At 43.7% G+C, this 25,551-nt stretch overlaps 1 protein-coding gene across 3 annotated transcripts in view; it reads right to left on the bottom strand.

The window, feature by feature from the left end:
• The window catches only part of sema3h (sema domain, immunoglobulin domain (Ig), short basic domain, secreted, (semaphorin) 3H), a 62,755-nt gene that overhangs the window by 16,972 nt on the left and 20,232 nt on the right, over window positions 1-25,551 (bottom strand). For all 3 annotated transcript variants that reach the window (XM_085393366.1, XM_085393365.1, XM_085393363.1), the window contains exons 3-9: window positions 24,990-25,144; window positions 13,374-13,436; window positions 12,636-12,755; window positions 10,706-10,799; window positions 10,269-10,388; window positions 9,623-9,768; window positions 8,683-8,797 (exon numbers count right to left, since the gene is read on the bottom strand). In XM_085393366.1, the coding sequence (XP_085249492.1) occupies window positions 8,683-8,797; window positions 9,623-9,768; window positions 10,269-10,388; window positions 10,706-10,799; window positions 12,636-12,755; window positions 13,374-13,436; window positions 24,990-25,144 (813 nt within the window). The remainder of the gene's footprint in view (window positions 1-8,682; window positions 8,798-9,622; window positions 9,769-10,268; window positions 10,389-10,705; window positions 10,800-12,635; window positions 12,756-13,373; window positions 13,437-24,989; window positions 25,145-25,551) is intronic.

Here is a 25,551-nt window from a genome sequence, read left to right on the forward strand (position 1 = left end):
CTTTCATCTGAAGCTCCTCGAAGTTTTGTTCAAAGAAGAGATGAGTCAGACTAAAAAAGAAGGGCATTGTAAGATGCACATCTACACCCACAGAGCTCAATTTTATAGTCACACAGCCACCCTGGTGGAACCCTTCTGAGTACAGATGAAAGCCCCTTTAAAACCTAGTGGAAAAGTTTACCAGGTGATGGGATTGCAGTCAAACAGAGCAAAGAACAGATGAAACTCATCTGGAAGTGCAGCCAAGCTGGCATTGGACTTGTAGTTAGATACACCACATTTGGACAGAACAATACTTGGCCTTGTTAAAGACTAATGCACTACTGCAGGAAAAATACTTTTAATGTTGTAATCTAATGTAATTACATTAGGCTTCAGTCACACAGGTCTATTGGTCAAAAGAGGTAGACGGTGCTCCACTCAAAACCTCTGTGTGATTGGCCTGGTTGCTAGCAGATTGCCCACAGTTCAGTCGCCTATAGTTTGTACCCTGACTTGTCTGTCAGTAGTTAGCAAGTATTTTTCTAACCACTAATAAACGACACCAAACAACTATCCCCCAGCAACTTGCCAACTGGTGCGGGAATATACATTTTTCCCTAGCAACCGTAGTTACTAGGGAGTCAACCCTGTGCACTGGGGATTTAGCAATCGATTTCTCCAGCAACCACTCGCAACATTTTTCTGTAGCGACCGGTGGTTGCCAGACGATGCCCAAACTGAGCGTAAAAAGTGAAGTATTTCAGAGTCAGTTTCAAGCCAAATAAGAATTTTTTTCCAAGCCAAGACCAGTAACTGTATAAAAGACTTACTAACATCAGCATGCTAACATGGGGTCAAGTGAGATTAGGTAGATTTGACATGCTAACATCCACTTGTTAGCACAATACCTAAACTAGTTTTGCAGGTATTGAGTGAAAAAGTGCTGGAAAAAGAAACATGACTGTTGATTGCATGACAAGAAGTTAGAGATTCATCTGAGTTGTTCAGAGGGAAGGTACGAATGGCTGCAGCAGATTTCAAGGCAATAGACTGATTTCACAGAAGCCATTTTGAAATACAATATGTAAACAAATTCGGTTCACCTAAACAGGCAAGAAACTTTATTAACGTCATTAGTAACACATGTGTATACATGCTGTTTCAGGACAAACTGACTGCCGTGAAATATGCTTATTTAGGATTTGTTACTGCTCTGTATAATTAAAACCTGACATATTTCAGTGTGGATCAAAAATGATCAAAACAGCAGGTCTGGCTAGCATCCACAGAGCTGCATCTCCAAACAATGCACCAACTATTATGAATGTAAGAAAGAACAAAGGTTTCCAATTGAGGAAAAAAATCCCAATTTACTTTGTGGTATTTTAAGACAGGTAAAAATGAGGCCACACAGCACGTAAAAGTAAATACATGCATTTTTTTGTTCTGAGTAAACTTAATACAAACTCTGGTAAAACCCTGCAGGGGAAAAACTTGCCTTCTGCTCGAAAGTTAGTCTCCCTTTCTTCTTTGCACCTCAGTGTACATGCAGCTCCACATAAAAATGCAGTTCAAATTTAGAAGACGCAGCCAGCGCAACATTTTTCTTTCTTAGACACTTTGAACAAGACGTCTTAGTTATTTACGGCTCAGCTTGGCAAAACTTCACTCTTATCGCTCCGTGACGAGTTTAAACCTCGACTGATTCAGTGCTGTTCCACCTACATCCCTCGCATGTTTGATTTAGTAAACTGGAGTGGCTTCTAATGTCATTAATCTTTAATAGAGGAGGGATAACGCAACACTCAGACATGCATTAATCACAAATATAGTGCAGAAAATATGAGGTCACTCTGCTTCTATCTGCAAGACGGGCTGACCAGGTGAGAGTGTTTGACCGCTGAAGCAAGAAAGAGTGTTTATTTGGTTTCTTGCTCATGCTACAGTTAAAGACGACAGATTCATGGCTTCTTATCTTTTTTTAAGCACAGCTTCTTTACTCTTTCAGCCTCGACCACTATCTTACACTCCAAGATGTTTTCTTTTTGTCTCCTCCTGAATCATCTTCTCTCCTTTTTCTTTCCATCTCTTTATCTTTTTATTAGTTTTCTCATCCCGTGCTCCTTTCTGCTCAAATCCACCTGGACTTCCCGGAAGCCCTCTGGGTGTATCTCGTTCTCTTTGTTTCTCACTTTCGCTGTCCCTCCCAGTCTCCATCCCTCCCTCCCGCTATCTCTTCTTCCCTCTGTCCCCCCCGTCCATCTGTCTGTCTGGCCTATTTTCTCTGGAGGATTGTTCTTGTGTCTTCTTCTCTAAACAAAACGAGGTTGTTTTCCCCCTGAGGGAAGACAGTCTTGTCTAGCCCGCAGACCTGCAGACCCAGCCCCTGTCTTCTTCCTCCTCCTCCTACCCCTCATCCTAATTGTCTGGCCAGTGCGCCCTCAGGCAAACTCCCATATTCTCCTCATTTCTCCACTGTTTCTTCTTTCCCTCCCTTTTCATCCAGCCACCCCGAATACCAACACCTAGATCGTGCCTCCTTTATGCTCGTCACCTTTCTGCCAACTCCTCTTGTCTCGTCCCTCCATCTTACAGTAATTTGCCAATAATAGCCCTGCCTCCATCTTATCCGATCCTTAACCCTCTCGGCTATTGACCCTATTCCTTCTGACACTCCATATTTCTCACTGTGATACATGTTTTACCCTCTAGCAACAGCTGTTAACTCAGTTTTGCCATCCATGGCCAGACTAAGATGCCAGCTCTCCATCGGTGGTAACAAAGGACGTTTGATACCACTCTCTGTGTCATACAATGTTTTTGTTCTTTTTTTTCGCTTCAGGATGGAATTGCACACCAACAAATATACATTTGAAATCCAGTAAATTACACTGAGTTTACTACAAGACAAATATAGTGCAAATCTCTAATCTCTTTCATCTCCACCTTCAGTCTGCTTCAGCCTTCCCCATTAACCCCATTTCCCTGCTTCCGTCTCTCTCTGTCTCACTTCAGTCAACCTTCACACCCTTTTAGATTCACTTCACCTCACTCATCCAATCCTGGTCCTTAGAGGGAAAATATATTTGTGCATGGCCTGCAGCAATTCTAACTCTCTCTGACCATTATCCTTTCCCTCAGTCCTTTACATCAACTTTATTTTTCCTTTCTTCCTGACAACTTGATAGCGATGGCTGTTACACTAACCCAGGGACTTTACACTCAACACATGCTTTAATAAACTATTCTGTCATTCTTAATATAGTAAAAATGTGAAGAGGGATCAGAGAAGTGATGGCAACAATAAAAAGCTGAATGCGCGAGGGTAAATTTCTGCCTATGCTTCTTCAATTTCCACTTTAGAAGTCTTAACCTTTTGAAATGCTAAAATTGTAACTATTCCTTTCATTTCTCCACATTTTTGTTTGTCCGTAAGAAGAAAATAAAACGTTTTTCTTTCTGCGATTACCACTCCTTTCTTCATCCCCTCTCTTTTTTCTTCATATGCCCTGCCCAGAAGCCAAATTTATTTCCAATGTTCTCTTAAATCAGATATTCCCCTCTCCTGCTCCCTCCCCCTCCTTCACCTTCTCTTGCACAGTGTTGCAGTAATAACCCGTTGATGACAGCTTCCACATCCCTCCTCATCTCCCTCAGCCCATCTTTCTTTGTCCTTCTCATGTCTGGTCAACACCACGTGCTACAACCTCTGCCCTCATCCTGCCCGTCCTACTAGATCCCCCTCCTCCTACCCTTCTTTTGGCCATCAGCCCAGCTCCTCACTTTCACTCACTTTCTATCCATCTCCTCTTTTTTTTCTCCCTCTGATAAACTGGGCTTCCTTTCAAGTGTTTGCAGTCAAGCGATGATGGATTAGTAAGGTTCAACGGGGGAGTCAAATCTGCCTCAGCATCACAAAACATGTTTTCCTAACCAGTTTGAACAAATGGCGTTTGTCGACGAGGCAATTAAGCATTAAATAGTGGAAACACATTTGTCAGATTAACCTGAAAGGATTGGGAAGGCTTGGCAATATGTGCAACTGCTTAACCGTCACTTCATATACGGAGGGAGACAAATCTTTCCCTCTAGTTTATCTTCTGACCTTTTTCTCCATCTGATGAGGTCAAACAGACCCGGAGAAGATACGGCTGACCCAAAGAAAGGTTAAGGTCATTTCAAAAACGTCCAATATATAAAACATCAATCTCCCAGAAATGTCATACTTGCTGTTTCTGGGTTGTGGCTCTCATACATCACTGATGTTTTTTGGATCGCTTACAACAGCTGACTGTTCAGAAGGTCATCGTCGTCATCATCTCAAACTCATTTTAAATTATATGTGGATTTAAAAAATAATGAAATCTACATTTGAGCTTGAACAAGAGGCTTACTTGGCTGATGTGTTTCTCTGTCTCTCGTCACTGTCATGCTTTTATACCATCCACAAACTCTCCCAGTGACACTCTTCCTCCCCTGCACTTTTCCTGTCTGTGGGAAGCGTACGGGTGCTGCCTTATGTCTGAAGCACTGACTCTTACGCACGCAGACAAAAATAGACGAGGAAAATGGCTGAGAAAATCGAAGTAGCTCCAGTGTCAGGACACAGAATCCGGCCACAGAGGGTTGCCTGTCTCCAGCTCTAAAACCTCATAGCATGACTCTCCTCCACAACAACAACAACAACAACCACAACAGCGGGGAAAACAGCACTGCACGGTCCTTTCCTGTGAGGGACTCGGCTTCCACTCGACTGTTTGATTCTTTGAATAATTATGGTTAAGTGAGGTCTGATTTTTGTTTTTCTCACACTAGCGTGGTTGACAACAAGAGCTCAGCATTAACACTTACACAAGTGAACAAAAGGCCCTAAAGCTCCAGACACAAAACAACTGAACAATAAATCCAAAGCAGTCCGGTGCTGTGAGTCAGTCCTCGTGGCAATTACAGCCCAAATGCTTTGTCCAAAACAAAGCCAACTCTGAGGGTGTTCAAAACCCTCATAGAACATCTGAGTCAATCCCGACAAAACTATGCTAAAGGAACAAGAGGTGAATCAGCAATTTGCAACAAGTGCTTTGACAAGCTTGTAGAGCAACACGTGCAGCTTTGATCTGATTCCCCTGCCTGTTGAGTGACATGACATGTGTTACAGAACTGCTATGAACACAAAAGGAAATTGATTTTCTATAGCTGGGCTAAGTTTAGATCCAAAAATGTAGTATCAGGAAAAGTTCAGAGCTCAGGTTCAAATAAATCCTTCTCAGTAAAGGTGTGGAGAACTTCATCATGGTGTTTAGAATAAAGGCGCCAAGGTTAGAGAATGATTGTGGTCAGAAATGCAAACATTTGCTTTACATTGGAAATGGTAAATGAAGAGTGGCCGCCAATCCATCCACCCCAACCTCCTCCCTGTGCTGATTTTGACACTCTGTAACAGACATGGGGCATAAAGTAAATTAAGAACTACACTCTGCATAACTCAGTGGAAATATGGTACAGGTTACAATGAATAATATGAAAAATTCTATCTATACTATATATACATATATATCAAGATGTATATAAGTCTATCTCCGGCCATTTGTCTAATCTGTTTCAACACTGCACAGGTCAGCGATGAAACAGACTGGACTGGAATTATCTTGTGAGCTAGACTGAGATCATTTGCTAGTGAAAATATTACAGCTACTAGAGGTTTAGCTTTGTCATGCTACAGTATCATTTTTCGGGTCTCTCTTTTTTAATGGAATATCTGGAATTGTGCGAACGCTTATTATTTATCTATTCATTGCCTTTACAGTGTTAAGTACTCATAGTGTTACTTAAGATGGTACTTTTATGGATTGTTTATACACTACTCTGTGTTTAATCATTGGTTATTATTAAGCTCTGGCTCTCTTCCACAGTGTGTTTTTGTCCCGGCTCCGTGCCCTCTGAGCTGCAGAAGGTTTCCTCCTAATAAAAGAGTTTTTCCTTCCCACTTTCCCAACATCTTTACCTTACAATATAAAGCACCTTGAGACAGCCGTCTCAAGACGCCACATAAATACATTTGGATTGAACTTAATGGGTGTTTGACTGTTGTTAATATATTTCTTTTGTGCCTTACAGAATTAGCAAAAATGAAAAAAATGTTCAACAAAAAAAAAATGTATGCAAATAAAAGCACCCACACGCAGCCTGGTGTCACCCTCTGCTCTGGAGGGACCAGCAGAGCGTCGCGAGTTTATGGGATTTGTAGTGTTTCTATGTGGCAGAGCATGGCATAAACACAACATTGGCAGCATTCTTAACACGATGGGTTAATCTCCTGTATATGCAGGTCGTGGTTTTGTATGTGTGTGTGCTGCTGAAGTGTTTTCACAAACAAATTTGTATGCAGCCTTATCAGATGTTTAAAACATGGCCAGAGGCATGCTGGGTAGAGATGTTTATGCTCTTGACAAGTCTGAACTCTTTTGTATACACAGACAGGCAAAGGCTTGAGTGTCTTTGTGTGTGTGTGGTAACAGCTGAAAAACAGTGTGTGTGCTTTCAGGTGTTTGTTATTGTTGAGCGTGTGTTTGTGTAATGGTTGGACTATGTGAAGGAGTGTAAAATTTACTGTATATGTTAATGTACTGTATACATTCACGCAAATGGTAACTCTCTGAGTGAGTTACTTAGTTTACTCTAAGTGTGCTCTGTTTACACAAAGAGCGGAGACGAGTAACCTAAGCAGAGACAAGTCCCAACCTCACGCTGTCCCACTGTTACCATATGTCAAACTGCGTGTTTCAGATTTACACCTTTTTTCTTTTCCTAACAAATACCTAATCCCCTAAGGGCCGAGCAGGAAACACAGTGGCTTCATAAGAAAGAGAGTCTCAGATGATCTGCTCGAAAACAGGGTGGTGCAGTGAAAGCACGCCGGGCTCGTAACTCATGGATCAAAACATTTCTTTGTTAACTGTTTGTCTTGGCAGTTGATTAGAGATTTCAAACACTCGAGGAACTCCATTAGCAATTTAGTGTTCTTTGGGTAAACTCTCCCTTCCAAGAACACCCATGAATTTCAAACTCCAAGCCTCTAATTTTTAATGCAGACTTTTCACGAACACCTTGCAGTCTCAAGAGTATTAGGTTTGTGGGCTGAAGTCAGGGCCAAGGAGGAGCCAGTTTTCTGCAGAGGAGTGTTTCACACTCGATACAAGCCCACTTCTTTTATGATGGTGGAAATTAGATAAAGGAAGCAAGTTCTAGCTCTCATTCGGTTTCCTCAGGAATCCAAACATCTGTCCGTGGCTCAAGGATCTTCATCTGGACTGTTATTGCAGACACACCCGTGTTAGATGACATTTAATGAAGACCCAAAGCCATGGCCTCTGTAATTCATTGGCAGCAGAAATTCAAAAATATTATTTATTCAACAATTAATTTCACTTTGTTTATGCAGCACACTGCGAGGTTTATGTGTGCTAAATGTGCAGTAAAAACAAAACCGATTTGCTTCATCCTCCTACGCCTTCCTTTTTTTAAAACCTCACCATGCTTTCCTCTTTCTACCATCCACCCTTTCCTTTTCATAACTTCCAATCAAAATATGAAATGACTAATTCTGAGCTGTATGGGCAGAGGCAACTTTAAAGAACATAATCCCACCCGCCCGCCACAGAGGACTAAAGGTGAAGTAGGAGTACATGAATATTAAGTTTCTACTCAAATAAAATAGGGAGCTTAATTTGTAAAAGGCATCCTCTACATAGTTTCTGTACTCGCCACCACCAAATTATAATGGTAAAGATAGAGATACCCTGGTGCAAGCATCGGACCTACTGCTACATCCCCTACTGTGCGGGGAGCTAGCAGTAGCAATGAATTAACAGGCTGTATCATCAACTGCAGTTATTTACTAAAGCTTTCTACTGAGGCACAGTTACATCGATGTTGAAATGTTGATGTCTTCTATGAATAAATAAAGATTTCTGTAGTAAAATATTTAAATCGCTAATATTGTAGCTCCGATCTCAGCTAAACATAATTTCCTTAGAGAATAAAGTATTCTGATTCTGATGAATCAACCCAGTTACTGTGGTGGTGTCTTTTAATGATGTTTTAAAGCTTGCTGATTGCCCATTAACATTAATGCCACCGTTTTTTAAGAGAAACTCAGAGTTGTGCATCTGCACATCTGTGAGCGACAAATTCACAACGGCAGCGTCCAAGTTCACAAATTCAGCATCTCGCACCTCTCACAGACCTGCTGCTGCACGCACCCACACTCAGAGCTGACCGGAGCACTCTGATGTGAAAATCCTCGATAACGAATAAACCCATTGCAACGAATGTTGCCGTGGTAACCAAGACTGAGGCACGAAGACAAACCCAAGGTGACCGACAGGGCTGTTGGTCACCGTGGTAACAGTGGAGCTATGAAGGCATTTACTGAGGCAGTGGTTTTTAAGTTTCCTTAAGTGTCTGCGAACTCACATGAAACACACACACACACACACACACACACACACACACACACACACACACACACACACACACACACACACACACAGGCTGAGTGCCTGAACTCAATTCCTCTTTTATGAAACATTCAGGGACAGACCTTCAGCTGTACGACCAGCGGTTAAGACCTGTCGGATGTGATTTTGTTTTAGCTTTAATGTGATGCGTTTTGCCTTTTGATGCTTTCATGTGTGTACTCACGCAGCTGGTCGAAATGTGTCTGTAAGCCATCTGGTCCTGGGACTGAACAGACCATTCGAGCCTTCTGGAAAGTGCTCCACTTATTAACTAAACTCCTCTGGCCTCCGATGTCGTTCTACATGAACATTACAAAGAACGGAATTAGATCTGCTATGATTACAGAAGTAGCAAACATACAAACATTGCATATTTAAGCTGGCAAAAAAATTCATGCACACACAGTAACATTGGCATGAAGCTCGCCACGCTGCCAAGACTGCTTGCAATTATGGACAATGACTCCCACCCCCTCCATAACACACAATGTGAAGAGCAGTTTCAGCAACAGGTTCCTTTAACCTTGCTGTCTGAGGGACGTTACAGGAGGTCGTTCCTTCCCGCTGCTATCGGGCTCTTTAATTCATCCACTTGGGTCAGATCACACATGTGGAACAGAATTAATCACACCTCACCGCACCCTGTCACTTTTGTACATGATGACATATATTTGAGCACATGCTTTTCCTTTGATATTTATACCTATATCTCTATATTTATCTATTTATCTTAATATTTATCTATCAATATCTCTGTTTCTACACTCTTTTTAAACAAGTGTTTGATGTTTATTGTATATTTGCTGCTATGACAACTCAATTTCCCTCTGGGCTTTATAAAGTCTCTCTGATTCTAACAAAGCCATGAATGTGCAAACATGTCCACACAGAAAACACACACAACAGTGGAAGACGCAGTGATTGTGACAAACATAAACAGTCCCTCATACATTTCAGTGATACACAGATACACAGTTGCCTGCTCTAACACACACACTGACCAAACAGCACGTACATACCATCCCATGGAGGTAAACGTGTTTATGTAAGCTACATGCAGACGTGTTCTGATGAGTGTCCAAACTGCACAAACCCTATCTATGCCAAACAAACATGTCGCATACCTTGCACACACGTGCCACTCTGGAGTAGAGCACCTTCCCAGCAGCACCTTCCGCCTCCTGAGCGCGCTCGGTGAAGAACACGTAAACCTTATCATCTTCTGGATTATCAGTTTCAGACAACGGCGCTACCCGCACAAACTGGGCATCTGGAGGAAAGTACCACAGACACACACACACACACACAGGCAAATTATAAGAAATCAACTGTAATACAGTCCTACACTGATACAAATGTAATTTGCAGCGCAAGAAATAGAGAAAGAGCAAAGGGCTGATTAGGGAGAAGTCGAGTTTCCAAACAGCAGGGAGTCAGTATATATTGCCTTGTTATCAGCAGCAGACGTCGATACACAGGAGCCTGATAAAACACCAACCGGGTGTGCAGGAGATGATTTTAGAGATGCTCAAAGATATTCAGTCTACTTCAGAAAATTCAGTTCACAAAGTACACACACTGAATGTGCTGCACACGTTAACCGTGACTTGTGATGTTTTCTTGGCGGAGAATTTGACAAAATTTTGTGTTTTAGTGATTGTGTTATCATAAGGAGCACATTCTCAACTAACTTCTAATGTCAGACGCAGTTCTGAGTTGTTCAACACAAAGGTAGACTTCAAAAAGGAAGTGGTGCTTTTCTGCTCTTACCCTGCAGCCAGGTGGAATCGTACTGCTCAGTGCGGATGACACGACGGTTGCCAAGACTACGGAAAAAGGCAGAGTCCCGGCTCATGAAGTCTGAGGTGATGCCGGCATACAGCTCTCCATCTACACAGAATACACAACAGTATTCTCATCAGTAGTCATTGAAAGACATCCAAGTCATGGCTCTCCTGTTTTAGACATCCTCTAGAAATTATATATAACTTCCACAGTTTGATGAGTTTTATAACAGCAAAGCATCACTTTTGCTACAAACACAAACCCATTTTCCATCTAGTTTTTCTTTGATAAAACACCTAATCATGCACATTTAGATGATTCCTTTCCACCTAACGGTTATATTTTGTTGTAGAGAAAATAAAGTGCATGATGGTGCGTGTACTGTTTATTAAAGGTGAGGTTTAAAGAAACAGTCAACTTACCAACGACTGCAGAGGCCGTTTTCTGGAATGGATCGTAGGGACATTTGCCTTTCCCGCACTCTGTCTGGCCGTAGGAGAGAGTCTGATGCTCTGACTGTCAAAGAAATCACAGACGTCACTCACACAGAAAGAAGACAGATCACAAAGCTGTCCTAATTTATATTGCAATCTCAAGTAGTTTATCCACTGATGCAGCAAATCATCCAGAAGCATCATAGTGGCGGTTCAGGTGGTAGAGCGAGTCGTCAAACAATCAGAAGGTGGATTAATCCCGACCTCCACCTGTCCGTGTGTCAGAGCATCCTCAGGCAGGATACTGAACCCCGAGTTGCGCCTGATGTCACTGTCAGTTTTATTTCTACAGCACGTGTAAGCAACAAAGTAGACCAAAGTGCTTTACAAGATAAAACCACAGATCAATATAATAAATACAGCAGAATAAAACACAAAACAAACAAAATGAATAAATATAATATGAATTATTATTATGAACTAAAACAAAGACAATGCAACATAAAAAACCTACACACATGCATAAAAAGTACCAGTGCATGTAGCACCATTTCAGCGAGCCCAACTACCCTGCCACACATGCACTCAGTGAGCACCTAACTGAGGGTAATCGGGCTAAGTGGAGGGATTTTAAAATGTGTGAAGCTCAATGTTAAACCAGTCAGCACCATCGGCACCTCTAAGAACCATGTCTGAACCTCTGCTCTGATCTTACATGGTCTTTCATGGGATTAACTGTTCTCTGACACACACACACACACACACACACACACACACACACACACACACACACACACACACACACACACACACACAACTAAGTGAGATGAGTGAGAAACTTCAGAACCGGCAGCCTATTTCTGGGAAAAAACGATAACCCACATGTGTCATTATGATGAGAAATTACACACCGACAACAGCAGGCAGGTTTGACCTCTACAGTTACATTCACCATCCATTGCATTTGACATACAAATGTCAAATAACATATCTAAGGTGTCTGGTAGCCCACACAGTGCAGCATCAGTGACGAAAGGAAATTTGACATATCACAAGGTGAACCCTGGGGGATATGTGGGCATAGGGGCAGACACCACATGATATTTCAGCTGCTCGTAGGCATGCTTATGGGGGCTGGAACTCGAAGTCTGAAAACAGACATATTGGTGGGTGGTAGGAAAATCAAGGCATCCAATACATATATTTCTATTTTTTAATGCAGACAGCCCTCAAAACCTGGATAAATGAGTAGAGCATCAGTGACGAACGTTAATTTGACATATCGCAGACTGAACACTGCATCCACGGGCAGCACTGCAGTTAACATCAAAGTGCTGCTTGTATAAAATTGCAGAGAATGGCCCAACTGATTCTGATTTTGGACCAAAATGGAAAGAGTAATCTATGTGACTTTGAAAGAAGAGGTAACTGTTGTTGGGGGGCAGATGGCTTCAGCCACAAAAATTGCTCGAGTGGCTGCTGTTTCAGAAGGATAAGTGACTAAAGTGGCATAAATGTGGGAACTACATCAGCAGACAGTTTGGAAATTACAGTTGACTGCACACGTGATGACCATGATGGTTCTGCATTAGTGTGATAGGTAAAGAAAAATGTGAGGAACAAAAAGAGGAGCTTCTTCAGATTTCAAGGAGAGGGATTTGATAGCAGGGCTTCAGCGAATATCGGGTTTTGATGGTCTGCTTCATTTTTACCAGACCAGAAAGCTAGCAGTCTTTTAAACACAACCCATTCTTCAGCTTTATTATTTTTAGGAGCAGCAGATTTAAGTCTGGTAGAGCTGACGCCTCTACAGATACCATTTTTTTATCCAGCAAAGTCGCAAAAGAAAATAAAAATACATATTTTGCACCAGCATACATTACCTGTATAGTGTATGTAATTGTGTCTGTAGCATTACCTGATGGAAGACGCTGGTGGCTATGAAAGCGCAGCGGGGGTTGAAGGCCCCGGTGCCGCACACATACAGGTGAGTCTGGTTAAAAGGCTGCAGAACACGCAGGAAGTTCGCACACTCCAGCTGGACAGAGAGAAACAGGGACCATAAAGTGAGGAATAATGGATGACACACATTATTTTGCACTGATGCTTAACTGTTTTCTATTACTTGTTTGAATATCAAACAATATGACTTGCACTTATTAAACTCTGGCTCAACTGACAAATTTTCACACCTTTCATCTTGAGCTTATTGTGAAGTCAAGAAGCAAAAAAGTAGTCCTAAAACTTCAGATGTGACCGACTGTTCAGCACGCCCCACCAGACGTCTGCCAGTACTTGGATCAACTGAATCTTGATATGCCTGCCTGCCTGCATGAAAACTGTCTTGTTTGTTTACAGTTCCCAAATGAATAAGATACATTCAGCTTTAGTTCTGCCCTTGATGGTAATCTATCATCCTACTGTATTGCTTTATTGCTTCATAACTCTAGACAGTTCTTGTAAGGTATTATCAAACGGCAGTAGGGAGTAGAGAAAGGATGAAAACGGCTGATGTGGTTTGACACCGATTCATATCTGCATGCAAATGTGTCCGAATGTAATTCTTTTCCCCGCGTTGCTTAAGTCAGGGTAACACGGTTACTTACCCAATCTTAGCGAAGTTTGCGTGTGCATCTGCGAGTGTGCGTTTGATTACCTCTGGATCCTTCCCAGCCATGAGACATTCTTGGACGCGGTCCGGACTGGCTGGCCAATACAGCTACAGAAAGAAGAGAGGGGGAGAGAAAAAAGAGAGGGACAAAGAGATTTCAGAAATGTTTTTATTGCTCACTCTACATTTCCGATAAAGGGCTTCGGGGGATTGGCAGGTGCTTTATGAGGGAGCGTGGCAGGGATAGTCAACAGAACATGACTAATCTAGAAGAAAGAAGGAAATGATTTTCATACCTCTTAACTCCAAACAGATAACAGTCAGCTTTAGGGAGGAGAAAAGAAAAAGCCAACTGGCAGCATTGCTGACTTCTGATAATGAGCCAAACTGCCAGAGCAGAGTACATGACTACAAGCATGACTAACTGACATACAATCCTGGCCATGCCTACACACTGTGAATGTGCACTGCAATGCAGCTATTATCACTCATCTAAATAACTAAATGACTCTTGATTAAAATTATACATGGCTGACAGTATTTATTCTGACTTTAAACCCTAAACATCGTGCTATTATTTGATTTGTGCAGTTATAACATGATGTTATTATGTTATCTTGCATCAACAGAACAACTGAAGCAGCCACTGTAAAGGGTCCAAGATGAACCAAACGGGATTCTGGCTCCACAATTTCCTCTCTGTTGTGGTCACAGTTAGTTTCTTCTTTAACCAGTAGTTCTTATTGGACACGACAGGCTCTAAGACAGGGAATCAAACTTTCGGTGACCGAGTTCCAATTCAGGAAGTTAATGACTTAGGCCACATTAACCTGTGTCAGCGCAGCAGTTCTCAGACTTTTTCTGAAGATCAAAAAAGCTCATGACCCATGCCCCACATTTTTTATTGATAACAATCATAAAGACTCCATGTTGGATTTTACTTAAACAAAGATGAACGTTATCAGTGCAGCAGCATCAGCAAAGCCTTTATGAAGTTCCCTAAACACCCCCCCCCCCCCCCCCCCCCCCCCCCAAAACAAGTCATAGTTTAGTTTAGTTTCACTTCATATTTTTCTCACAGACCTGTAGTCTGCTAAGATGACTAAAAGAAGAATAGCTCTCATAGTCTCATCCTTTGCTGTTATATCATGATATGAACCGGAGATGAATGAAATACAGTCGTGCATTCCTTTCCTGCATCGTGTGGGCTGCCATAAAGCCCACACGATGGATTTTGAAGACCCTGGCTCAGAGGAAGATATATGGTATTTACTTCACTTTGTATGTGAGCTCTTTGATAAGGGCTTCAAGAAGAAAATAAATGACATTGCTCCAAAAAAAATATCTTTCCACACTGTGTAATGCACAAATGAGAGAGATCTGTGCCTTTTGTGAAGAGTCAGAGAATAATCGAGATCCACATGTCGACGTCTCTTTTTTTTCCCCGTTGTTGTTGTTTAAGCTGTGAGAATCAGTGTGGTGTAATAAACCCCTCAGGTTGCTAAGTTTTTTTCTTTGGGTCTGTTTAGGTTTGGTTGTGTGAGGTCATCCTGGGTTCAGGTAAGATGATCACACATGAAAAGGTACATTTGTAACGTGAAAAATGGATGACTTCACCATTTAACAAACTAAAGCAATCAGAGAAGTGTTTGTCTTGCACTTGTTAGCTTAATCACATTAAACCACACTGTTTGCTTCAGTGTAAACTTAATCAGCGTATAATAAACTCTATAATGGAGAATGCTTTCATGTAAAGCCAGTAAGGGAGGAAACAACAGAGGCTGGGATGGTGTGCAGTGAGGGAGAGAGTGCGAGAGCGAGAATGAGGTGAGCCTTAGTGTCAAATGGCTTCAACATGACTGTTCTGTCACCATGTAACCGTATTCTGTTTAAATAGATTTTCCCTGAGAAAGTTACTCTTTAGTGCCCCCTTTTGGCATGACCTGGTGTAACGTGCTCAAATCCGTCTCTGTTCTATGATGTCATCAGAAAGCGCATGTTATTGTTTGGGGAAAGGACTTCTCCCGTTCTCCCGTCCGCTGCTGTAGTGGCATTTGTCTCCCTTAAGACGGTCTTTAAGGGCATTGTCGGTATGTAATTCTGTTCCATCTTTACTAATGAACAATCTACTTGAAGAAATGTGATTGCAGTGTTTGCTTAATAGAAACGTTTGTAAAGAGGGAATTAGCTAACGCTTTCGGCTAAACAAGTCATTGTACTGTTATTGTGTATTTCTCCTCATCTATGGTTTCTAAGAGCATTTCATGTCATGTTGTTTCTCAGTTTTACCCTACTTCAACTGGCCTAAGTAAAGGGAGTGAAGTCAAACCCTCTTGTCTGCGTGGTCATTTTGAAGAGGAGTTTAGTCTGAATGTCGACTCTAGCAAGGCGTTAGAGGCAGAGGACATTACAGTAAAACGACAGCCTCTCAAAGACCAGTCTCGTGGGGAACTGGACAGCAATTAGAGCTATCCTCCGGAAACAGCTCAGGTGTAGGAAGAAATCCAATCGACAGCAACATGTCGCAGAGAACCAGCGCATCAATGAAAACCAGATCTAATATATCTGGCTCCTCCAGGCATACCAGGAGCTCAGCTGCAAGTAAGGCAGCCGCTGCACAAGCACGTGCAGAAGCTGAGGCGGCTAAGGCTGAAGCAGCATTTGTGGATAAAGAGAACGATCTGAAGCTGCAGCAAGCGGAACTGGAAGCTTCTATGCAGCTTCGAAAAATACGTCTTGAAGCGTCATTAGATAAAGTACGCATGGAAAAAAGGGCTGCAGCTGCAGAAGCAAAAGCAGAAGTTTTGGAGGCTGCAGCGATCCAAGATGATGGCGAGGGTCTTAGTGAGATAGATGTTCCTGCTGACGACCCAGTAACGCGCACAAGAGAATATGTGAAGGGTGCCTCACACGGCAGCCAAACCACGCCCATTCTAGAAACCTCCAATGATAACACGGAGACGAAACTCCTTCAGCATTCACCGACCATAGACTCCTACTCCAAGATCTTTACGCCAGGATCTGATGTACATTTTCGACCAAGCCTCAAGCCAGTTGCAACACCACACATCCAAACCCAAACCACACCCATAATAGCAAATCTAAAGGATCATTTCCCAGGCAAAGCTGATCAAAGTGAGACCTACACCCCTAAACAAGAACCAACGGTCAATTATGCACGACAGCCTCTGGACAGCGGCTACACCGGCGCGGCGTATATCACAACCCCAGACAACTCCGGTCACCCACATGAGACCACATGCCGGGAAAGGGGCCCACTGTACACTCCACTAGAAATGGAGCAGAACATGTCAGACCTTGTTAGATTTATGGCTCGACGTGAACTGGTGACTACAGGGCTCCTTCACTTCAACGACCGTCCCGAATGCTACAGAGCCTGGAAAGCATCGTTTATGAATGCCATCAGAGGTCTCAACCTCTCACCAAGTGAACAGCTTGACCTCCTCGTGAAATGGCTAGGTAAGGACTCAGCTGAACATGCCAGACGAATACGATCCGTGTATGCGAACCAACCAGCTAACGGACTCAGAGCTATGTGGGACAGGCTTAATGAGTGCTACGGTGCACCAGAGGTCATCGAGGGTGCCTTTTTGAAAAGATTAGACAACTTTCCCAAGATTCCAAACAGAGATGGTCGTAAACTAAGAGAGCTGGGAGACTTGCTGTCGGAGATACAGGCTGCCAAAGAAGATGGTGACTTGCTTGGGCTTAGTTATCTGGATACCCCTCGTGGTGTTACCCCTGTCGTCCAGAAGCTGCCATTTTATCTCCAGGAAAAATGGCTTTCTTTAGGCTTTAAGTACAAAGAAGATCGCGGGGCTCCCTATCCCCCATTCGGTTTCTTTGTAGACTTTGTGTGTCGGGAAGCACGGATGCGCAACGACCCTGGCCTCACACAGACAGCATACAGTAGTGAGTTATTAGGCAGTAAGCAATCGTCTAAAGCCGAAGGTCACAAAGCTGTGGCAGTTTTTAAAACGAGGGTCTCGCCGGATCCTCGGCCCCTTTTCAACGGTACAAGGACTGCATCGTTTCGCACCCAATCTGGAAGCGAGTCATCCACTAGAGATGATCCAGCAGAGCGCTGCCCGCTACACAACAAACCCCACCCCTTACCCAGGTGTCGCGGGTTTAGAGAGAAGCCAATGGAAGAAAGGAAAGCACTCTTAAAAAGGTACGGAATATGTTACAGGTGCTGCAGAGCCACACATTTGGCAAGGAATTGTGAAGACGACATCTCCTGCTCAGAGTGTGGAAGCAAGAGCCACATTGCAGCCCTCCACCCTGGATCTGCCCCATGGTCCACCAACACAGCACATTCCGCACCAGATCAGGGCGGGGAGGGAAATTCCAACCTGAATGAAGGTGATGTTTCCACAGCATGTACTGAGGTCTGCGGAAATTATCCCGCAGGGCGTTCCTGCTCAAAAATATGTCTGACCAGGGTGTACCCAACCGACTGCCCTGAAGCTGCAGTTACGGTATACACAATATTAGATGATCAGAGCAACAGATCACTTGCACGTACCGAGTTTTTCGACCTATTCAACATTGCAGGGCCTCCTTCACCATACACTTTGAAGACATGTGCCGGAACACAAGAGACAGAAGGCAGACAAGCACGTGGCTTTGTGATCGAACCCATTAACGGGAGTGTCACACTCTCTTTGCCGTCACTGATTGAATGCAACGAGATCCCAAATAACCGCGCAGAAATACCAACACCAGAGGTAGCATTAAACCACAGTCATTTGAAGGCCCTTGCAAAACACATTCCAAAGCTGGACTCCCAAGCTTCCATCCTGCTCTTGCTAGGCAGAGATATCATCAGAGTTCATAAGGTCAGAAGACAAGTGAATGGCCCACAAAACGCACCCTATGCCCAGAAGTTGGATCTGGGTTGGGTTATTGTAGGAGATGTGTGCATTGGAGATGTCCACAGACCTACGGTTATCAGCTCTTGCTACACTAACGTACTGAAAAATGGACGTCCTTCTCTCTTTCAGCCATGCCCAAACGATTACTATGTAAAAGAGAAGTATAGTAGTGATAGCTCCCCCTCATTTCCCCTAACATGCAAACATCTCCCTGCTAGTGAGAAATGGGCCACCTTAGACTGTAATGTGTTCCAGACAACAAAGGACGACGACAAAGAAGCTCCTTCAACAGAGGACGGACAGTTCATCCACATCATGGAGCAAGAGGTCTATAAGGACCAAGAAAACAGGTGGGTGGCTCCCCTGCCTTTCAGATCTCTACGACCATAGCTCCCTCATAACCACGAGCAAGCACTTGAACGTCTCAAATCTCTACAGCGGTCCTTCAGAAGGAAGCCTAAAATGAAGGAAGAGTTTGTCTCGTTCATGGCAAAGATCTTTCAGAATGGGCACGCTGAAGAAGCCCCACCTCTGAAGCCTAATGAGGAGCATTGGTACCTACCTTGTTTTGGGGTTTACCATCCCAAGAAGCCCTCCCAAATAAGAGTCGTCTTCGACTCCAGTGCCCAGCACAAAGGTTTGTCTCTGAACCAAGTACTCCTAACGGGACCAGACCTCAACAACACCCTGGTAGGAGTCCTCCTTCGGTTTCGGAAAGAACAGATCGCCTTCACTGTGGACGTGCAACAGATGTTTCATTGTTTCAAGGTGCGTCCTGAAGACCGGAACTTCCTCAGGTTCCTCTGGTTTAAAGAGAACAACCCAGAGAAAGAGATTATGGAGTTCCGTATGAACGTGCACGTCTTTGGAAATAGTCCTTCGCCGGCTGCGGCTATCTACTGTCTTAGACGTGCAGCACAGGAAGGCCGGAAGGAGTATGGGGAGGACGTAGAACAGTTTGTCACTCGTGACTTTTACGTAGATGACGGGTTAAAGTCCTTGCCCACAACAGACGCAGCTATCGACCTGCTCAAAAGAACTCAAAAAATGCTGGCTCGCTCTAACCTTAGGCTGCATAAGCTGGCTTCGAACAGCAAGGAGGTCATGAAGGCCTTTCCCAGTGAAGATCATGCCACAGACCTGAAAGATTTGGACCTTACCGCTGACACTCTACCAATGCAGCGTAGCCTTGGGCTGTACTGGGACTTGGATTCAGACTGTTTTACTTACCGCATCCAGGACGAGAGAAAGGCATTCACTCAACGAGGACTTCTCTCAACGGTGAACAGCCTGTACGATCCTCTAGGATTCGTCTCCCCCGTGACAATTCAAGGGAAACTGCTGCTTCGAGAACTGGCCTCACAATCTTCAGATTGGGACACCCCATTACCAGCAGAAAAGGAAAAGGTGTGGGAAAGTTGGAGAGATTCTCTGCAGGAGTTAAGACATCTGAGGATCCCCCGACCATACTCAAACATGTCACCATCTACTGTCAAGTTAACAGAACTCTGTGTCTTCTCAGATGCCTCAGAGAAAGCAGTAGCTGCCGTTGCCTACTTGAAGACTGTGGATGCAGATGGGGGATGCTGCACTAGATTGGTTGCAAGTAAAGCCAAACTGGCCCCACGTCCAGAGCATACTATACCTCGGTTGGAGCTTTGTGCAGCAGTCATGGCAGTAACTCTGTTTGAGGTCATCACCTCCGAAATAGACATTGTATTTGACGCAGTCACCTACTACACAGACTGTAAGGTGGTGCTCGGATATATCTACAATGAGAAGAGAAGGTTTTATGTATACGTGAGCAACCGAGTCCAGAGGATCAGACGAAGCACTACGCCACAGCAGTGGCGATATGTCTGCTCAGAAGACAACCCCGCAGACATCGCCTCACGGTCTATCACAGCAGACCACCTTGAGAACACAATATGGTTCTCTGGACCGGCATTCTTGTCTCGACTTGAAGGGGCGTCACCGGTGGTACAGAGGTTTGACCTTTTGGAACCAGATCAAGACAGTGAAATCAGGCCTCAAGTCACGACACTGTCGGTCACTGTCCTCAAACATCTCGGCTCTGGGCGGTTCAATCGCTTCTCATGCTGGGGTTCCCTCATAAGGGCTCTTGGTACCCTTATTCACATTGTTCAGAGCTTCAAAAAAGGAACGGAGTGTGTCGCTCAGAAATGTGAGGGTTGGCACCAGTGCAGCACACCCCCAACCAGGGATATTCTTGAACAGAGTAAGCTAGTCATTATCAAAGCAGTTCAACAAGAGGTCTATAGGAAAGAACTGGAGTGTCTTGCATCAAACGCCAACATTCCCAAGAGCAGCCCACTCGTTGCCCTGGATCCTTTCATTGACTCAGACGGGCTGTTAAGGATCGGGGGTCGCCTCATTGAGGCAAAAATAGGATTCCACGAGAAACGGCCACTGGTCCTGCCTGGACGGCATCACGTAACCACTCTCATAGTGCGTCACCTTCATGAGCAGGTACGTCACCAAGGACGTCTTTTCACTGAAGGGGCTGCAGGTTACTGGATCGTTGGTGGCAGGAGATGCATTAATAGACTCGTTTTCGAGTGTGTCACTTGTCGAAGGCTGAGAGGGAGGTGTGAAGTCCAAAAGATGGCAGACTTGCCACCTGACAGGCTCAGCATGGAACCACCCTTTAGCAACGTCGGCATTGATGTGTTCGGGCCCTGGTCTGTATCAGCCCGTCGCACGAGAGGAGGCCACGCCGAAAGTAAGAGGTGGGCTGTCCTCTTTACCTGTCTGTGTGTCAGAGCTATACACATTGAGGTAATTGAGTCATTGGATGCCTCCAGTTTCATAAACTCATTCAGAAGGTTTATGGCGATTCGAGGACCTTTGAAAAGCATACGCTCCGACCAGGGTACTAATTTCACCAGAGCTTGCAAGGATATGGGGATTCCCTCGAATCTTGATGGGAAACACATGGAGAGGTTTCTGTCAGAACACGGATGTACGTGGACCTTCAACACACCACATTCCTCTCATATGGGAGGAGCGTGGGAAAGGATGATCGGCATCACACGTCGTATCCTGGACTCGATGCTTCTTCAGATGGGCTCCTCCAAACTCACGCATGAGGTACTCACAACATTCATGGCTGAGGTCTCGGCCATAGTGAACAGTCGACCATTGGTGCCCGTGTCAAATGATCCTACAGATCCTTTCATTCTTACACCGGCTTCATTGCTTACTCAGAAAGTAGGTCCATGCCCAGTACCAGAAGGAGATTTTGGACATAAAGACCTATTGAAGCAACAGTGGCGCAGGGTCCAAAGCTTGTCTAACACATTTTGGGACAGGTGGCGGAAACAGTATCTGTCAACACTACAGTGTCGAACAAAGTGGACTTCTGACCGGCCAAACCTTAAGCAAGGAAGTGTGGTGCTTCTTAAGGACAGTCAGTGTAGCAGGAACGACTGGCCCTTAGGTATCATCGTCGATGTGTATCCCAGTAAAGACGGAAGGGTGCGCAAAGTGCAAGTGAAGGTCATTAAGAAAGAGGGACCAAAGCTTTACGTCCGACCCGTGAATGAGATGATCTTGCTCATTCCTCCAGATGACTGAAATGTGTTTGACCTTGTCATATTAATAGGTGAAACCTGCTGAGTTTCAGACGGGGAGTGTTCTGTCACCATGTAACCGTATTCTGTTTAAATAGATTTTCCCTGAGAAAGTTACTCTTTAGTGCCCCCTTTTGGCATGACCTGGTGTAACGTGCTCAAATCCGTCTCTGTTCTATGATGTCATCAGAAAGCGCATGTTATTGTTTGGGGAAAGGACTTCTCCCGTTCTCCCGTCCGCTGCTGTAGTGGCATTTGTCTCCCTTAAGACGGTCTTTAAGGGCATTGTCGGTATGTAATTCTGTTCCATCTTTACTAATGAACAATCTACTTGAAGAAATGTGATTGCAGTGTTTGCTTAATAGAAACGTTTGTAAAGAGGGAATTAGCTAACGCTTTCGGCTAAACAAGTCATTGTACTGTTATTGTGTATTTCTCCTCATCTATGGTTTCTAAGAGCATTTCATGTCATGTTGTTTCTCAGTTTTACCCTACTTCAACTGGCCTAAGTAAAGGGAGTGAAGTCAAACCCTCTTGTCTGCGTGGTCATTTTGAAGAGGAGTTTAGTCTGAATGTCGACTCTAGCAAGGCGTTAGAGGCAGAGGACATTACAATGACTAATCTAAATATTTCCCTGAGACAGTCATTCCCCTGGAGAGCAGAACGGTGAGACCGAGATGTAATCGATACAGTAAGCGAATGTCTGCACTTGTCGCTAAGTACGTGATACACAAACTGCTGTTCAGGTGTCAGAAGTGAATTCAAGACCTCAACTTCACACTGCATTAGGAAGTAAATGTGTATATAAATTGTAACAAGTGCACTTTATTAATTAAAAAAACACATCTGTGCACTGATTGTAGTTTTTATCTCTCTTTTTTGTATTTGGGGTGAATGAAGATGTGAAGAAGTGACAGGAGATTGTAGAAAGTGATTAATGACAAATGGCGGTGGTTTCAGGAAACAATTTCTGGATGTACACTAATTGTTCCACGATGCAGTCATTCCCACAGAGGCTGGTGCGGGGCTGAGACCATCAGATTAGATTAGAGACCACAGACCCCGTTTATCTCCGAATACCACACACTGACAGGAACACGGACCACCACTAAGGGAGTCTCAACAGGTAAAGACTGCGGTTAATGGGATTTTACCCCTCTGTGAAAAACATGCTGGTTGTCAGTTTATACGAAACAGAAGATGTAAATGTGGGTTTTTGTAAAAAGGGAACATATTTTAAAAAGTAAAAGGAACAAGGGGGGGGGGGGAAGCTAGAAAAAAATTAAAATTTCTGTACTTTTGGAGTCGTTTTCAGAGCCGAGAGAAGATTCAAAACAGAGAAAATGAAAGGAGAGAAGAACAAATACTGTAAGCAAACAAAAAGCCGCAAACAAACATTTAAACCCCTGGTGACCCTTTGTGTTACAGCAGCTGCAAGCTGTTGACTCACACAGAAAGAATGGCCTGAGTATTTTTTTTTCCCCCCGATCAAAGAAAAATGTGATTTAAATGTTATAATAAATTATAAGATCGTCTCTCTAAGCCACACTGATTTTTATATAGCAGAAACCCGCACGTCCACTGTGCATAAGTGTGGGTAAAGTCGGGAGGAGATAATATAAATAAAAACAGGATCCAGATTGTCTCAGGCAACATTGATAAGAAGCTCTGAGAAAATAAACAGAAATGTTGAGAACATGGCACTGAGTGATTTTAACACCGGGGGGGGGGGGGGGGGGACTGCACACAGGCTGGAAAGGTACAAACAGCCTATAAATACTGGATGTACAAATATGTAACTTAACAGCCCGCACAGAGCTGAGTTATGATTTGACTGTGACTATCTATCCTTATGCTGGCTGACTGCCTGACTGAGTGGGTGGCTGGCCAGCGCAACTGATGGCTGTCTGTCGGTTTCGCTGGTTGTTTTTTATTCTGCTCTTCTACCTGTTTGGCTCTCTGACAGCTTGCATGCACGTCTGACTGATGAGGGTATTGATTTGATCCGGCTGGGCAGGGTTAAGAAAGCCAGCACTGTTCTGTGTCCTTGCTGTGACCCTGAACTCTACCTGACTGGCGAGCCATTAACGTGGCTGTCTGGCTGTCTCGATACCGTGCTAAAGCTGCAGAATGAAACTAGATACTGTAACAAAACTTCCACATCTAACAGCCACCACGAAGGAGCGCCGCGTCTCGCAGCAAGTCTTGGGTTGGTCGGAATATTATTGTGGCACTTCCACATTCCTGTGTATTGCTTATGTGCTGGGCAGAGTCTTCGTTTGACTAAGCTTCACTTTACTGATATGTGAAAAAGCTAATCAAATCAAATATTGACCCGCTCACTAGTGTATAAAATCTAGAGATGCGCTTGTGCAGTCTTTGCAAACCAAAAATATGTTGTGCGGCTGACCTCGTGCAGTCGTTTTTCATCTAAAGTTTAGCTGTTCTCGTCTGAAGCATAATACCTCCGTATTGGTGCCAACAGAGGCAGTAAATGTGGAAAGCAGAGGAAGTTAGGATGTAAGAAACGTGCATAAAATAATTGTGGCTTGAATGGAATCCATTACAGTCCTATCTGTATGTGTCTTCTTTTTTAAAGTTTTCTCCCCCCTTCTTTTTTTAAAGCGTAGCCCCTTCTTTAAGTGTACATTCCCAACTTCTGTACTTTTTCCATTTACCAATTGCTAAACTAAATAATACTAAGTGATCAGGCCAAAAAAAATCACCTTCTGCTCAAAAGGTGGAGACATTTTTATCAAATATGGACAGCTTGGCTGCCAAGGAGAAAGCTGAATAGAGGTGGAAATGTGGCACAGCCTCTTTCTGCTTTTTGAACACTGTTTCTGTCTCCATGCTAAATCGAAATGAATGGTAAGTGAATTGTTTGTTCAGCTAAGAACCACAAAACAGGGTCAGAGGAAGAAAAGCGGAGCTTTTGTGCAGCACAAGTAAGGAATTTGACAAAGATAAGAGATTAGAGGGGATATTAGAAGGGTGTGACTTTCCTCTTAAACCATCAGCAATTAGCCCTATTAAGTCTCTGACACATCAGCTATCTCATCTGCTGTCATCTGACTGTGTGTTTTATGTGTGTATTTTGTGTTACATCTCTTGAGTCTACCTTTCCTTAAATGGTAAGCAAATGTGTGCTCGCGTCCTGCGGTTCTAACCTTGCGTGGGTTTTGCGTTATGTCATCCATACTGGTAGACAGAAGGCCATCTTTCATGGCCACATAAAGGCGTCTCCTGTCTTCATCGGGCAGCAGGGAGTGCAGGTCTCCCGCCATCAGGGGTAGCGTGAGCAGCCGGCCATTCTGGATCAGCTCTGGGAAGAAGAAAAAAGAAGAGAAAAAACACAAAATAAGGGTCTCCATTCTTATCAGTTTTTAAAAATATTCAAGGGAATCTGGAACAAAAATGGCATTAAACTGAAAGAAATCTGTTGTTTGTAATAAAAATCTAATCTTTGTCTTATTCATTAGGCATTACTGTATATGAAGAAGTGTTTTCCACCATAGAAAAGGTCCAACAGCCTCCGTGCTTTTTACAGTTTTACTAATAAATGACAAATAGCTTTTAAGTTTTTGCAGACATGTCTGTAAACCGCTGATGACCAATGTGCTAGCAAACAAAGCAATCTCGAGGAGAATTTCATACAGCACTGTCTCTGCAACCATTTTCACACTAGCGACTGCCAGAAACCACTTGCAACCATTTGGGGAATATAAATTT

The sequence above is a fragment of the Rhamphochromis longiceps genome, linkage group LG20, assembly GCF_057381845.1.
Source record: "Rhamphochromis longiceps isolate RC_006_pf linkage group LG20, R_longiceps_female_GT1.1, whole genome shotgun sequence".
Classification (NCBI taxonomy): Eukaryota; Metazoa; Chordata; class Actinopteri; order Cichliformes; family Cichlidae; genus Rhamphochromis; species Rhamphochromis longiceps.